At 39.4% G+C, this 16,098-nt stretch overlaps 1 protein-coding gene across 7 annotated transcripts in view; it reads right to left on the reverse strand.

The window, feature by feature from the left end:
- LOC119017738 (CUB and sushi domain-containing protein 1-like) overlaps positions 1–16,098 on the reverse strand; it is a 405,003-nt gene that overhangs the window by 39,911 nt on the left and 348,994 nt on the right. For all 7 annotated transcript variants that reach the window (XM_037094673.1, XM_037094672.1, XM_037094678.1 and 4 more), the window contains 11 exons: positions 15,977–16,090; positions 14,566–14,682; positions 14,164–14,235; positions 12,739–12,885; positions 8,559–8,747; positions 7,756–7,941; positions 7,186–7,383; positions 5,662–5,835; positions 3,265–3,438; positions 2,809–2,982; positions 780–968 (listed from right to left, as the gene is read on the reverse strand). In XM_037094673.1, coding sequence (XP_036950568.1) covers positions 780–968; positions 2,809–2,982; positions 3,265–3,438; positions 5,662–5,835; positions 7,186–7,383; positions 7,756–7,941; positions 8,559–8,747; positions 12,739–12,885; positions 14,164–14,235; positions 14,566–14,682; positions 15,977–16,090 — 1,734 coding nt within the window. The remainder of the gene's footprint in view (positions 1–779; positions 969–2,808; positions 2,983–3,264; positions 3,439–5,661; positions 5,836–7,185; positions 7,384–7,755; positions 7,942–8,558; positions 8,748–12,738; positions 12,886–14,163; positions 14,236–14,565; positions 14,683–15,976; positions 16,091–16,098) is intronic.

Below are 16,098 nucleotides of genomic sequence, written 5' to 3' on the forward strand. Positions count from 1 at the left end.
ATTACTCCATCCTCTCCTTGCCCCTCAGTCATCGCCCCTCTCCCCCCAATTTTCGATAAGACCTTGTTTCTCGAATGTAATGCAGCATCTACCCCTCTCTCCCTCTCTGTCTGATTCCTCATCTCTACCTCTTTGTTACTATGTCATCGTCCTGGTTGCCTCCCTGTGTTTCTCTCTCTATCTCTGAATCAGTCTCCTTCTCTCTATCGCTCTCAAGTTTAATCTCTGTGTTTCTATCAGCCATGGTAGCTCTCTGACAGGAACGCCTATTGCCCTAAGAGACACACGCTCCCCTTTTTATCTGCACACACACACACACACACACACACACACACACACACACACACACACACACACACACACACGCACACACACACACACACACAAACATGCTCAAACCTTTAAGCCTCTTTCTTTCATTCTCTTGCCTTCCTTTTATGATTACTCCCTCCCATTTTCCACCTTGAACCCCTTTCTTATTCTCTCAGTTTCTCATTCGCTCCTCATCTTCCTCCCACTGGTTCCTCAAGCCATTTCACTCCTGAAATGGCTTTCCTCACAAATATAAAGAAAAATAATAGAAATCCACCTATGACAAACTTTTGTGGACTTTTTTTTCATCTGATGAATTCTGAAAAGTTGTAACCTGCTCACAATATGACAAATATTTTCATTACAGGCCTTTGAATGTTAATCTATTGCTCGTTCTGTCTCTACTTCTGCCTCATTTGTCTCTTACACATGTATCGTCAATACAACCTGTATTTGTCTTTCCATACCAAGGCAATGAGGGATTGGTCGGTCCCATCGTCCATCATCCTGGCATGTGAGGAGCGCTGAGCCCAGGAGGTAAAAGCCTCGTTTACAGTGGATGGCCACAGTTACACCATAGCTGAAGACTTCTGGATAACGTAGGCCAGATTGGCGAACGCCATTTTCCACCAGGCCAGGGTCTGAACAGTTCACCACTGCAGGAGAGAGCAGAAGACATTGTGTGACAATTTAAATAATTCTTATAGGCAGGAAAGTTTCTTCATTTGGTTTCAGTCCAGTGGGTTGAAATGAAGATTGATGGCTTTGGATTGTGCTGAGAGAAGAGAAGAGAAGAGAAGAGAAGAGAAGAGAAGAGAAGAGAGGAGAAGAGAAGAGAAGAGAAGAGAAGAGAAGAGAAGAGAAGAGGAGAGGAGAGAAGAGAAGAGAAGAGAAGAGAAGAGAAGAGAAGAGAAGAGAAGAGAAGAGAAGAGAAGAGACACATGATTTCACTACTTCCTATTTAACTGACACTCAACAGTTTATTCTGAAGTGAGCAGTAAATTGAGATTAATTGAGAGGACACTTATTAATGATTATCATCTTGTGTCATTGACAGGTGCACTATGAGACAAGCTGCATTATGATACTGTCATAATATGCCACAGATGCCAATTTTTTCTTCAATTGTGGGAATTTGTAAGGGGACTATATAATTATTTTGTGCTCAAAATTGTGGGCTGTAAATTCAGTGCACCGTACAGTAAATAGATAGTTAAAATTCAAAGAACAAACAGGATGTGGTTTTCTTCTTTTTAGGGCACTAAACCCTGTCAGAAATTCAGATTGTCACTCTTTCTCTTTTCTAAACTTGCCTTTGTCACAAACTGCCTTGATTTCTGGAGTTTTCTACTCTCTCCTCTGGTCCTTTCTACTCTAACTCTACTCTGCTCTCTGGATGGATGCCAGTCGAATATAAGTGGAGTTTTATTTTCCATATGTCACTGGGGAGACTGACATTCACTCAAATTCAAGTCCATGGGGGACCTGGATATGTGTGTGTGTGTGTGTGTGTGTGTGTGTGTGTGTGTGCGTGTGTGTAGGTGGTTGGGTGTGTGTGTGAGTCTGGCGCCCTATGGGAACAAAGAAAGTTTCAGACTCATAATTGACAGCTGCTGCTGGGAGGGAGGGGGAGGGAGAGGACAGAAAAAGTAAGGGAGATGGAGAAAGCAAGCAAGCGAGGACGAATCCCCTCAATGGAAAACCCATGTGAGCAACTATGTCGTATTGATCTGTCCTCATGACTGTGCTGAATACTGTGTGACTGTGTGTGTGCGCGCGTGTGCGTCTTTTAGTATATCATAACTTTTCCACAACCAGAGGTCTGGGGAGGCTTGTAGTCTAACAACCACGCATGGTTAGTCGAGGAAAGGAATATGTCTCTGGACATGTACCCAACTGCGTGTGTTTGTGTGTGTGCATGACACATACACGCACACACACACACACACACGCACACACACACACACACACACACACACACACACACACACACACACACACACACACACACACACACACACCAACAAACACATGCACCACACTGATTGTGGCTAAATACAGCTCTATGTTAAGTATGTGTTTACGCTATGATTATTCAGTTCTCAATTTTACCGTCTGCTGGTAACCGATTTAGCCAAAAATGTTCCAGTTGATATACTGTAGCTTGAAGCAAATCGGGCCAACAAATGCTGAATACATGCTGACTATCTAATATGCATAGCTTAAGTGGAAAATCCTTTGTGCTGTACAGCCTGTGTCTTATTTAAGTGGTCATCACTCAGTTTGTTTGTGATGACATTTTACTTGCCAGCTGCCGGAATCTGAAAGGTGTAGGTACTGGAAAACTCTGTTACATCCATCCACTGCTGTGATACAACTACTTTTTCTTGTTTATACAATATATACTGTATACCAGGGGTGAAAGGGAGGAAAAACATTAGAGGGATGTACAGGGCAATACGTCTATAAGTCTGTGTTAATACTTATATTTGTGACCTTTGCAGACAGGTAGGGGGCTGCTCCACTGCCCGTTGAGTCGGCACTGAGCACGAGTGTTTCCACTGAGGACGTGACCTCTGTTACAGGTGAAGTTGACAACATCATTGAGGTTGAACTCGCTGCCATTGGTCCGCCCATTGGCTGGGTTGCCAGGGTGACCACAGGTAATAGCTGAGGGAGTAGAGAGAGGTATGATGAGAAACTGGAGTTGTGGAAATAGTGTCATGTGCAGCATTGTGTTTGTGATATTTTTCCAAGTAGAGGCTGCAGAGATAGTCATTGAAACAACAATTTAAATCCTGAAAAATGAGTTATTTCCTTTACGACTCTTGTGCATAATGGATTTACTTAATATAGGAAAATCTTTTCAGCTTTTCAGATTTAATGGAAGAACAATAAATCATCATACAATGCAGATGAACTACAGTGGTTTTGGTTCCATAAAGCACTTACGGACGCAGACGGGTGTTGTTCCAGACCACCGGTGGTCTTGCTGACAGATTCTGACTGATGTGCCGATTAGGCGATATCCTAACATGCACTGGTACACCACTGTGTCACGGTAACTGGAGCCATCTCCACTAATGTGGCCATTGACTATAGGATCTGGAGAGTCACAGTGGCCAGCTATAAGAGACAAAATATAGACATTAATTCATTCTAATGAAAAACAGCTTTAAAAACATCTACTCTTTTTCATTGTCCCAACAATTAAACTGCCAGACGATTTTAGCTGTTCCCTCGATACTTAAACATCTGAATGTCTGGAGTGTGGCATCATCTGTGCATCTACAAATCAATGTTCAAAGACAGCACAACTCTGTGACTGCAGTCCTAACCATGCAGCAATTACAGATGCTCAAATGGTCTGTTAAAATCAGAACATTTTTAATGATCTGTCTGCGTTCTCTAAGTGGCCTTGAAGTACCACGTCCTTTCATGATTTCTTAAAACTCAAGCACGAAAATTGCAGGACACATCTTGAGAGCTTAGGTGTGGAGAATCATTGAATTGTATTCAATACCATTTCAGCTGTTAAAAGACTAATCACCCGCATTCACAGTCAATCCCTTGCTTCATGTTTCCGTGCCTCATGAACTCAAAGACTAAGGGCCCAGAACTTTTTCATCTATTTGGCATTTAATATAGTTTTTTCTGAACTATCTCAAATGATTAATGCTACAAAAAAGGCATCTAGAACATTTACTCTTTTTGCAGAACTCATTTGGGATTAATGCAGATGAAATGCAGATATTTCTACATTTTTCTGAACGCCATCCACTCAAAATCAGTATCCAAGAAGTGTTATTTTACAATTGCTCAAACAGACCACATAGAATATTAATATCAATCCAAAATTGTTCATATCAGTGCACGTTTGAGTTTTTTTCCAGATCAAATTGTGATGTATTGGCATTAATAACTGTGCCTCCTGAATACACAGAGGATTGTGTGAGAAGCTAAAGCTTAAGCCTTTCCAAAAGGTGAGGAACAAATTTTTTGCTTCCTTTAAAGAGTATCTAAATTATAAAGAATTCTGTAAAATCAGATTGTGGCTATAGAGATGATTGTGGAACTTTAGCACAAGAGCTGCATTTAAACTAAAAATGAAAACGATGGACTCAATTCAAAGATGAAAATGCTTCTTGAGAAGGAACTTCACATGGAACATAACTGGTATCTGAACATGTTAATGATTATAGTGAATATTATAAAATACATATATTATAATTAATTATATTCGTCAGAGTGCCTATCACAGATATATTTCTTACGTTGGATATATTACATAATGTAGATAACTTATTATTATTAACTTGCCAGTGAATTTTAATGATTTGACTGACTGATTTCATTTTGGACCATAAAATGTATTGTTAAACTGTAAAGTAACCTGGCTCCAATACATATCCTTGATAACCACATATATATACATACATAAAAAGAAGAATATTGGGTGATTGATATCGATATGAGCATTTTTAATTCCTTAACACCTGTATCAGCATAAATCCAGTATTCTTGGGCTCTAATATTTTTATATTGCGTAATCTATAGATATTCTACAGATATACGTATATCATATTGTATTGAGAGTGAATGCTAAAGTTTATTTTTAAATCTGTGAATTAAGTATACTTTGCCTTTTAACCTTGTTAACATCCAAATTACAGAATAGTAATGTGAAGGTGGACACGCCTTGATTCATACATTCATCACATAAAATGTGCATTTTATTCAGGCATGTACCTCCAAGGCTGAATCGCTGGAGTAGAATGTGCATGTAAAATCAGGATTAATCATTTCTGGTCAGTGCCGACTGAAGGTCTAAATCAAGCCCTTAATGTATTAAGTAATAAAATGTCTCTTTATCAGATCATTTGAGTCACTGAGGCATGTGCACAGTTTATCTTACTTATTGCTGCTCTTATTTCCAAGGACCTTACTTAGACACCTGTAGCAACCCCATGTATTAATAAAGCACAGATATAAAATGATTACACATTTCCATTAGTCTACACACAGTTTAGCCTCTCAACTGTAGTTGTACAAGATACAGTGATACCACTGCTCACAGCAGAAAAATAGGAAGATTTTTGTATCACATTTTACTGTTTGCTTTTTGATATTCTCTACTGGATGCTTTATCGTATAGGACTGAACGTACAGCCAATCTGACTGGTGACACCAGGTACTAATCAGATAGAATGTCATACAGAAATGCACCAGAATGATACCATAGATATGGCACGCAAGATGAGTCCTTTCAGTTCAGTAAGTGTGCCCTTTCTTCTGGTCTCAATCCCAACACAATGTACTGTATATCCTATCACAGCTAAAGGACCTTACCTAGACACCTGGTCTCCGCACCACTCCATAGACCATCAGCACCACACTCTCTGACATGTGACCCCACCAGCGTGTAACCATGGTTACACATAAAGATTGCAGTAGCTCCAAATGTGGTCAGCATCCCCAGTTTGGTCCCAAACGCTGGAGATGGAAGCTCACCACAGGAGATGACTACAAAATAAAACGCAGATGTTAAGACCATGTCATCACAGAATGACACTGGAAATGATATATTACATAACATTAAAGGGCAACTAGTTCTACTGACTGTGATTTAAAAAATCTGGATATGTAGTGAATTTTATTGGCAAGTCTTTGCAAACTGTCATCTTGAATTTAAATACTGTACATTACGTTTTCCAATACCACACCTGGCTGAATTAGATTTAGGTCAGAACATGCACTAATGTCCTTGGAGACACTGTGCTCAAACCACTGGGCAACTTGAAGAATAGACACGTCTGTTGCATTGCCTTATCCCTCAGAGCTGCTGCAGTGTGAGGCCAGTCAACTCAAATACTGGATCATAAAAAATGCAGGCATACATGTAGCAAAAATAAACATTGAAAACGTTCTAATATAAGATCCGCTTCAATAATTTACTTTTAAAGTGTACACATTTCACTTTTTATTGGCATGTCATACATTAAGCAATGCTAAAAGATTCTGTAGTCCATTGGAAAGTTTTCTAAGTCACAATGCTATCTTCCAACTTCATTTTATAAAATAAGCAGCAAAGGCCAACTGCAGAGTAACCCTGTATTTAAAAAAAAAAAAAAAAAAAAAAAAGCAATCATCCTCGATTGCCTCCACTAGGAAGAACAGATTGAATTCTGTCAGAAATATCACCGTGCGAAGACAATATGGTTAAGATACCTATGGTTGCTAATGGAAATGAACAAATACACTATCACATATAAGTGTAACTCCCTCTCAAGTTGACCCATGGCAACCAGTATTATACATGGTCATGCTTCCAATCAAACACACTGAAAAGCACATGCTCTCTTTGCACAAAAGAAGCTAACTCTATCAGGAACAAATTTCTCTGACTTTTCCAGCGGTTGTGCTATGCCCAGGTTGTGGCTTTAAGTGTAATGGAGATCTTCTGATAGTCTTTTTGTTTGCATACATTCCCTTCTCATGCCGGTGTGTGTGTGTGTGTGTGTGTGTGTGTGTGTGTGTGTGCTAGTGTTGGCATGAGACCTCTTTTTGTATGCCTTGGTTGATATACTATAGGGTGTCTCATCCCCATACATAAAAGCTGTTGACTGTGAAAACTGACATCATAAAAAGAAGAAAATAATTTGTGCAGAGTACAAAGGTGCACAGATAGATGTGTATATCAAGTGTGAAAAGAGGACGGTAAACAAGCACACAAAATAAATAAAAAAATCATAGTGGAGTTTTTGTTATCTTGTTTCAAAGGGAAAGGGGTGAATAATAAATCTGACAGTAGCAGTCCAGACATATTTTCCAAAAGACAGTCATGAAGGTGTTAATGTTTGTGTTAATACTTACTCTTGCATGTAGCTGGGTCATCTGACCCCTCCCACGTCCCATTGGCAAGGCAGCGAAGAGTCCGATGCCCCACACCCAAATAGTATCCTGTCGAGCATTCAAGCATCACCATAGAGCCAAACTCTCCCAACCTACCAGAGAGCAGGCGGTAGGTCATGTGATCTGAGAGGGTGCCCTCAGCGCTTGGGCAGTGGATTGCTGGAAAATAATTTGAAATAAAACGTTCAATCAATGTTCAAGCATCATTTGTGTCCTTGATTATTAGTTATTTACCACCATATTGTTTCAGTTCACATACATGCCATCCCTAATTAAAACATGAATCTCAATGATCTAAAATCCATTAATTATAGATGCTGAAAATGTAGAATCTTACATACAATAAAGAACCAGTACTCTAAAGCATTAGACACCTAGGAAGGCCATAAAGTAAAATTTCACAGTGCAAGAAGTCCATTGAACATCAAGAAAAAAATCTCTGGAAAATAGCTAGGTAGTGGACCTTGAATTAAGATTCTCAATTCAGCCATTCGTGACTGCCCTTAAATCCTAGTGAAAAGAAATACTTACGTAGACATCTTGGAGCTGTGGCAGCATTACTCCAGCTGCCATCCTCCAAACACACGGCTGTCATTGGAACACCAGGGTCGAGATGATAACCGTGCTTACAGTGGTAAGTGACCTGGCTACCAACGGTATACTGGTTAGCATGGAAGCTGCCATTGCCCGGTGACTGTGGGATTCCACATGAGATAGCTGCCACATAACAGAAAGGTTATGTGAGGTTGTTATTGAAGAGGAATCCTTTTCAAACCTAAACTTAACCAGGGGTACTTGTACCACAAGGGTTACTTCTGCTGTTTCCAAGGGTTACAGTACAGAAGCTCAGAGCTCATTTGTATGATTAATAAAGTTTGTTAAATGTATGGACGAAATGGGAGCTAATAATTTACATACTACTGTATATTCCAACCATGTATCTATAACTTTTGAAAGCTGTGCTCACTATAAATGATGAAATAGAGAGCTAAAAATAATGCTAAATGGTTGAAATTATTATCACAAAGTGATGGATGAACAGATGAAATAGTTATCAACAGGCATTATGTAGTGAAAAAGCTAAAAGCAGTGGATAAATGGTTCAAATAAACAGTTTAAAGTATCAGACACAGATGGAATAATGCCTGAACTGAACATTTATAGTTCAGCTATCTGAAAAACTATAATATCTAGTTTGAAATCAATTCAAACGAAGGTTAAGACAAGATGGGCGTTGTCGATGAAGTGGCACTGAAGTTGATTTGACATAGCTGTGAGGGGACATTAGAGAAAAAGGCTGGCAAGCAGTGACTAAATGATCCACAACGTTTTACCTTGACAAAAAGGTGGTGATGCATCCCACTGGAAAAGCCCATTTGGATGGAGCCTGCAGGTGGAATTGCTTGAGCCTACCAGGCGGAAACCACGGTTACAGTAGAACTGAAGTCTGCTACCTGGACGGAGCTTGGTTCGGTTGACCACGCCCCCATTCAGTGGGGGGTCATTAATGCTACAGTAGGCAGCTTAATAGACAGAGATACAAAGACAAACAAAGGAGAAAGGTTTAATAAAAAAGGGAGGAGAAAGAAACTACCTGTCCATTCTAATTCATTTTCATTGCTGAAAATACTTGGCAGGATAGACAATAAAAGGTTAGCACCATGGATTTTCAGTGGAATAAGGTGAGTCTGGTAACATAACAGCACTGATGTTCCCATTACCAAGCATCTTTGATAACAGACATATCAACTATCATCTAAGTCTGGCCTGACAGCTGTGAACCAGTTACAAACACAAAGATTTATTGGCATTAAATAAAGTTTTTATTCTGAAAGCTTTGCAAATATTGAGACGTTGTATTCTTCCTGGGCCTGAGGGTAAAAGCATCACTGCTAGAGCATGGAGAACAATCTAAACATCCAGCAGAACACGCCACAATGGGCCACTTGGCTCTCCCTTCTCTGTCCGACGTGGTCATTGCTCCACCTGCTCTTGGCTCTTCTCCCTTTTGGCTTTACGTTTCAGGAATGACTTTCTCGCTCCAGAGCAGCAGAGTCATTGTGTAATTTTCATCTATAAAAACTTTTTTTTTTTTTTTGTCAAGAACTATCTTATGTCTCCCTCTCACCAGTGAGTTATATGCCATTTCTTTTGCTCACTCTATCTGCTATAAAATCAATTTAGCTGCACCACTAATTTTATATCTTATCATAGCACTTCCCTCTCTAACATTATAATTCTGTGGCAAAAACATTCAAGATGGAGGCCCAAATTGTCATTCCTTCCTGCTGAACATGAACTCCTCTTGGATTACATTTTATCTCTGGGCCTCCATATGAGAGGATCAGTTGTTGTTTAATACCGCATTGCACTGGCTATTTATTGGGGCTATCTGGGCGGAGATTACTTTCCTTCCTGTCTGCAGGAAACACTGAAAAATCTTAAATTACCTTCGCAGAAAACCTGAAATTTTGGGAGGATAGTTCAAAAGAGAAGTGTTGCAGAAAATGTTAGAAATATATTGTGAAGGTTCTTTTCTGTGATATGAAATTACAGGTCGTTTGCAATGTTCTTCACTGGGAAACACAGTGAGAGATTTCTTTCAGCTACAGTACAGGATGACAAATCATGCAAGAATGAGGCACACTATATTGGGACGCCTTATAGTATATTATTGTGCTTATACCACAGCCATTTACCCAGTTAATGTGGTGATGGTTTGGTATACCAACAATAAATTAACCAAGTTTAAATGATCATCAGGCCTTGCAGTCTATACCAGTCTGTACCATCAGTAGCTCAGAGACACCTCTGACAGCCTTCATGATTATATAACCCTGACCTTACGTGGTTTTGAGCTGCCTCTCTCATCCAAGCAAAGAGCAGATACTCTGCATGGGTTGACTGAACTTATAGCTGCCTCTGCTTCTACTTGTCTTACTTATACCTGCTGGACCCACTGGTTTGTTTGAGTCATTTCATTTGAAGGCCCCGTCCCTCTAACTAATGCAACCTTCATCCCAACTATCATTTCTAACAGGGCTCCTAACTGTCACAAAGTGAATGTGAACTGTCCCAAAATCAGATGTTGCTTTTTTACTTTATCATTAAAATCTATGTGTGTGTTAAACTATTAGCATTCACAGTACATCTACTGCAAAACTGTACTCTAGTACTAGTAGTTTAGGACATCTACTAAGGCTTACTGTAAACTTGTTGTGTTGTCACATTAAACTGCACTTAACTGTTTACCACTAATGTTCCTCTGAACAAAAACTCAGTCCTGCTGTGTGTTTAGCTCTCTGCTCCATCAGCTGTTAGCTATTAGCTCCATTAACTGTTACCTGTCTTATCAAAACACACCACAGGGATCACTGACAGCAAACTAGCTCTCCTAGCGCTAATTGCAACACAGATTAGTTTTTTTTTTCCCATTACATACTAGTGTGTCCTAGTAAATCCTGAAGGCATCCTGGGGAAGATAGCTATTCACCCAGATTTTCATGTTGCCCCCAGGACGAAGGGACGCCTTTAGTCTTAAGCCCCGTTTTTCCACATGGTTCTCTGCCCTACAGTAATGCACTTTCAAACCAAACCTGAATCCTGCTCTCTCCCAACCAAAGAACAGATACGTGGCAGCTTGGGCCAACCCTTCATCTACATTGTATCTGCATAGATAAACTACAGACCCACTGGCTTGATGAGCTGCTTCATCAGCTTGCTTCGACAAATTTCTATGGCCAAATAGAAAATGCATTCTAGATTATCAAAGTATCAAATAAAAGCCTATTTTCATAATCATGCTGAGTGCTTTCACTTTTTTTGTCATAGTTTTTTCCTCATCTGTGACAGCTACCCAAACAACATATTTTTCAGATGCTGACAGACTTGTTTATTCTGGCTTTGACTCTATTTCATGTATCTTTAGCTGACTAATGCTAAAACCTAAACTGTTTATCTGAGGAAACATAAAATAAAATAAATCTTTGTTCTCACACAAGCTATAAAAGTAGTCTAAGTTATTAACTTGCGTATTTACAGCCTGACCCACAAGCCTCCCACACATATTTAAGCATACACACAGTAGAGACACAGAGACAGAAAGCAAGGAGTGGAATTTAAAAGAGATTCACCATTAAGCATGTACACAAGCGATGATGCTATTGCTGATTTTAGAAAGACACTGAATGTACTGTACAAACATGATACAATTAAGAATGGCACCAAGGTTATTTCACAGCTGAAGAAAGTGCAGAGAATGTGAAGAATCTTCAGTAAAATACAGCTGTGATTGTGACAGCACAAGCTGTTAGCAAAGCAGAATCAATCACACAAACACATTCTTACTTCTTACTATACCTGTTAGGGCTGTGATATTCCAACACATTCCGTATATTCCAATCTTAACAGTTACCTTGAAACTAAAACCGAGTCTTAAAACTCATGACTCAAGTCATGTTATAAGCAACTGACAAACACACACTACATATACATACTGTTCTATATGTAAGATGTGCTTCAATGTAAAGCACAACCGAGCATTTAAAGTGTATGGCAAGTGTATAGTAAGTGAAAAATCTCAGCTATAAAGTTCTGTTCTCTGTTTACAGCACCATAGGGAGAAGACAATGCTATTACTTCAGGACACTGTGCTCATATAACCCACAAACTAAAATATATCACACATGTTTTTTTTCAGTACAGAGAGCCAGGAGACTGACTTTGTGACTCACTCCTCTCAAGTCCAAACAGCATCAGTGTCAGTGTAAATTGCATTTTCTGTGACTGAGATTGGTGGTCATCTCCAACAAATGCTTCACAAGTTAAAACCCACGATTAAAGGGCAGCTGAAAAATCTCACGACTCCAAATTGAACCAAGCTAATGGTCAGAACACTACAGTGCTGGCAAGATCCTGCAGAGATAATACACTCAATTTGAACCAAATTGTCAAATTAACAAATTGAACATACTAATTCTCTTAATTAGGTTGACGCATTAAAAAGAATGTTTCCAATTAGAATTGTTCTCTTAATGACCATGGTTTAAGTACCTACTGTACATCCTTTTTTCTTCCACTCCTAATTTTAAAGATTAATCGTTTGGCTTTTTAGCCTGTATTTCGGCAGAACAGCTAAGAGATAATGACAGGAAAAGGGGGAGAGGGAAAAGGGAGGACATGCAGCAAAGGTGGAACCATAGGTTGGAATAAGACTTGGAGAGCTGCTGAGGACTCAGCCTGCATGTATGGTGCTCAGGGATTGTCATGATATGAAATGCGTTGGGGCTGGTTGTTCATGCCCATAGACGAATCACTTCAGACAATATTTGCATAGCTGGATGGGTAACTGTTCTGTGTGTGAAGGCAAATCGAAAGCTTTCCTCCATGACATGCATATTTACATTTCACAAACAATTACACTAAGCATGAATGAAACACATGTATCAGAGCTCAATATTGTAGCTAGTGTTTGATTTTGATGATAGTTCTCTTTTAATGACAATATTTCAATACCTGAGTATCGTATCTTGAATCCTCTCTTGTTGGTTGCATGGTCGGTGGACCACCGTAGATAGAGCTGATTTGTTTTAGATGTGAAGTTCAGCTGAGATGAGTGGTTACCACTAAGAGCGACAAGCAATGGGCTCTGTCCTGAGGACCCTAGAGAAACAAATGAACACAAGACTTAAGAACTGCTGTGTGTGGAGTATACTGTTACAGTGTCCAATGTACTATATAGTTTTTTTCTTGTTCTAATTGCATGTATGTACAAAATCAAAATGTAATTTTGTTTTCGTTGTCTGCGTGTGTGTTAGGGGGAAGCGGTAGGTCAACACAGATATCACTTCCTTTATATGAGTGTGTATCAGTGATTTCAGACATCCCAATAATCTAACAATCTCCCAGATGAATATTAGTCTAACCAGAGATGGAGATGAACAATATGCTGCCGTCAGAATGTGTTTTATTGATTCTGAGACATGCAGCACATGAGGGTGACAGCATCATTAAGTTGCTAAGTATCCCCAAATTCAATGTTGTACATCCTCTCTGACTACAGCATATTGCTTGGCTCCATCTCAGGTTTATAGACTACAAACCTCCACCTGCGCTAATGTCTGTTTGAACAAAGCAGCGGTTGGTGAGTTTGGTCTTGTGTGTGTGGGTGTGTGTGTGTATATATATATATATATATATAGTATATTTGTATTTTGGAAAAGAGTACAACTACATTTTCTCATACAGCAAGGAACCACTGACTTATTTTTTTTCTATAGTCTACATAAACATTTAAAAACTGAACCAGATACAACAAATTGGAGAAAGGTCACAGCAGCCTACTCCACAATGATGCCATTACTGTCTGCAACATCAAAGATGGCTATAGTCTGCTACGCACAGGGCAACATAATTAAAAATAAACAGAGCTGAGTGCGATACACAGATAAGTATTATCATATATGCTCATTCCAGCATTCAATGCAAATGATATATTTCAAAAGCAAGTAAGATCCCACTTGTGTTTTTTGTTGGCTTGTAATGATGCTTGTTGTTTTAAGCTGCAGCCACTGTAAACAGACATACTGTCATGATTTTACAAAGGACACTGCTTGTCGTCACTTAGCAATTTTACCCAGCAATGATACGTATAGTTACTTAAAGTTTGGAATATACAATGTAAATAAAAATAAATAAGTACACAGGAAGAAGTTCAATCCCACACATGCACATTCTGATCTGCGCACTTTCACAATTTACTGTTACTCAACCTACTTTAAAACTCCTGGAGGGGAACACCACAAATACGATTTAAGTGTTACGCATCTTATTAACTGTTGTGCTACTTTTCTTAAACAAACATGAATTAAGGCTGCGTGTGAGTTAGTGTGTGTCTATGTGAAAGAAGGGCAAAAATAGAGGAGGAAGATCTTTACATACCGTCAAAAATCTCAAGTTCATCAAACTGTTTCTCGCTGTGAAACATCTCTACATATATATTGATGGTGTAACCTGGGAAACAAGATAATATCATATAAACCATATCCTGAAAAGCTGCAATATGCAATATGAAGTGTGTACCACACACACGCGCGCACACACACACACACACAGGGAAATATTCATGCATATTTGCATATTTAACAGAGACATATACTTGCATTAGCATACACTGTAGACAGTCTTTCACAGTATAAAACAAACACACACACTTTATGCAAATATGAATGTACACACACACACACACACACACACGAACGCGCGCACACACACACTACTATTTTGCTCACTTGTACATAACTTGTACACATACTGGTTGCACCCTCTTGACACACTCTGTACCTGGAACCATGTGTAGCAGCCAGGAGCATGTCTGGCTGTTTGGGTAGTTGCTAGGAAACCCGGGACTCAGTATCACTCCTGATGACGAAGATCGTTCCTCATTGGCTGGGCACTGGGCTGGAGGGGTAGTAGACAAAAGCCAGTCAGATAAACATAACAGCGAAAACGTGCATGTTTCCAATTTCTAGCAATTCTGAATTTGCAGTCCTTCTATCCATCCCTCTGTTGTTCTTTATCTGGCCACTTCCATTATCAGTTATTTTTCAAAGCAGACATGCATAAACTCCCCACACCTGTGGAAATGTAAGTTTAATACAAGTTTGCATCAGTGAGTGCTTCATCTAGATGTCTAGGGGTTGTACTGGGATTCATATAAAGTGGCATGTAAGGACTGCATGTCCATGTTCTCTGCCTATTCAATAGCCTTTGGCAAAAAGTGAGACATTAGGTGCCTCTCCTAGCCTTTCTGTGTGATGACTACTATGCAATAGGACTTCACACAAACAAGCTGAACTCTAAGGTGTGTGGGGGAGCACTTTGGTTGCATGTCCTCTCATAAGAGTGCTGGCTTCTTTTTCTCCTGCTTTATAATGGAAAGGACACTCTGTTCATCCCACACGATGGTGAAGGCTGAGCATCTCTTCAACACTGTAGCAGGGAAAAAAAAAACTCTCAAAAGAGATATTCAAATCAGTTGTCTCATAGAAATACCAGGAGCTGCGACCAGCACTTCAATTACGTTTTAATATTGCTGATTGAAAATATGTAGTGCCTCCTTCCTGAGGTCTCTTTAGACTTAAAAGTCATGTACCTACCACAACTGTTTGAACTATATACAATGGAGAAACCGCCATGAAAAATAGCAAAGCATACCTTCAACACATAACACTAGGACTGTTCGACCAAGAAGAGCTACCAGTGCCAACTGAATGATATTCTTCGAAAATGCACTTCTGCTATTTAATATGTCATAAAACAGAAACATAAAAGGCTTTGAAAACTTTAATTCACCTTGGAATAACATGTTATCGTCTGCTTACTCAGTCTGCCTAATAGACCTCTAACAGCATACATCATGGCTTGTCATTCAAGGAAAACCACAGGTGCAGTTCGTAACATTAAAATGACTGCATTCCATTAAGGTGAACTGGGTCTACAGTCCTGGTATTGTGCATGCTGTGCAAAGTTATTTACACATGAGGATGAAAGGTATTCAAAGTCCTGGTATGATTTTGATAAACTTTGTTGAGAGAAAAAAAATATTCAGATTTCTCTGCTGCAAAATATTTAAAAAACACAACTTAACTATAGATTCAAACAATTTGGATAAAGTGTCACCGTCTGATTTTCGCATAGACATGCAAAGAGAGTGTATTGTGTGCATGGTTAGTCAGACTTGGTGTGGCCTTACCTTGACATGCTGGGGGTGGGGCCTCAAAAAGCAAATGGGAATTCAGTCTACACATAAGCTCTGCCTTTCCAACCAGTGTGTATCCAGGTAAACAGCGGTACTTCACGATATCACCTAAAACA

Source organism: Acanthopagrus latus, chromosome 4 (genome assembly GCF_904848185.1).
Source record: "Acanthopagrus latus isolate v.2019 chromosome 4, fAcaLat1.1, whole genome shotgun sequence".
NCBI lineage: Eukaryota > Metazoa > Chordata > Actinopteri > Spariformes > Sparidae > Acanthopagrus > Acanthopagrus latus.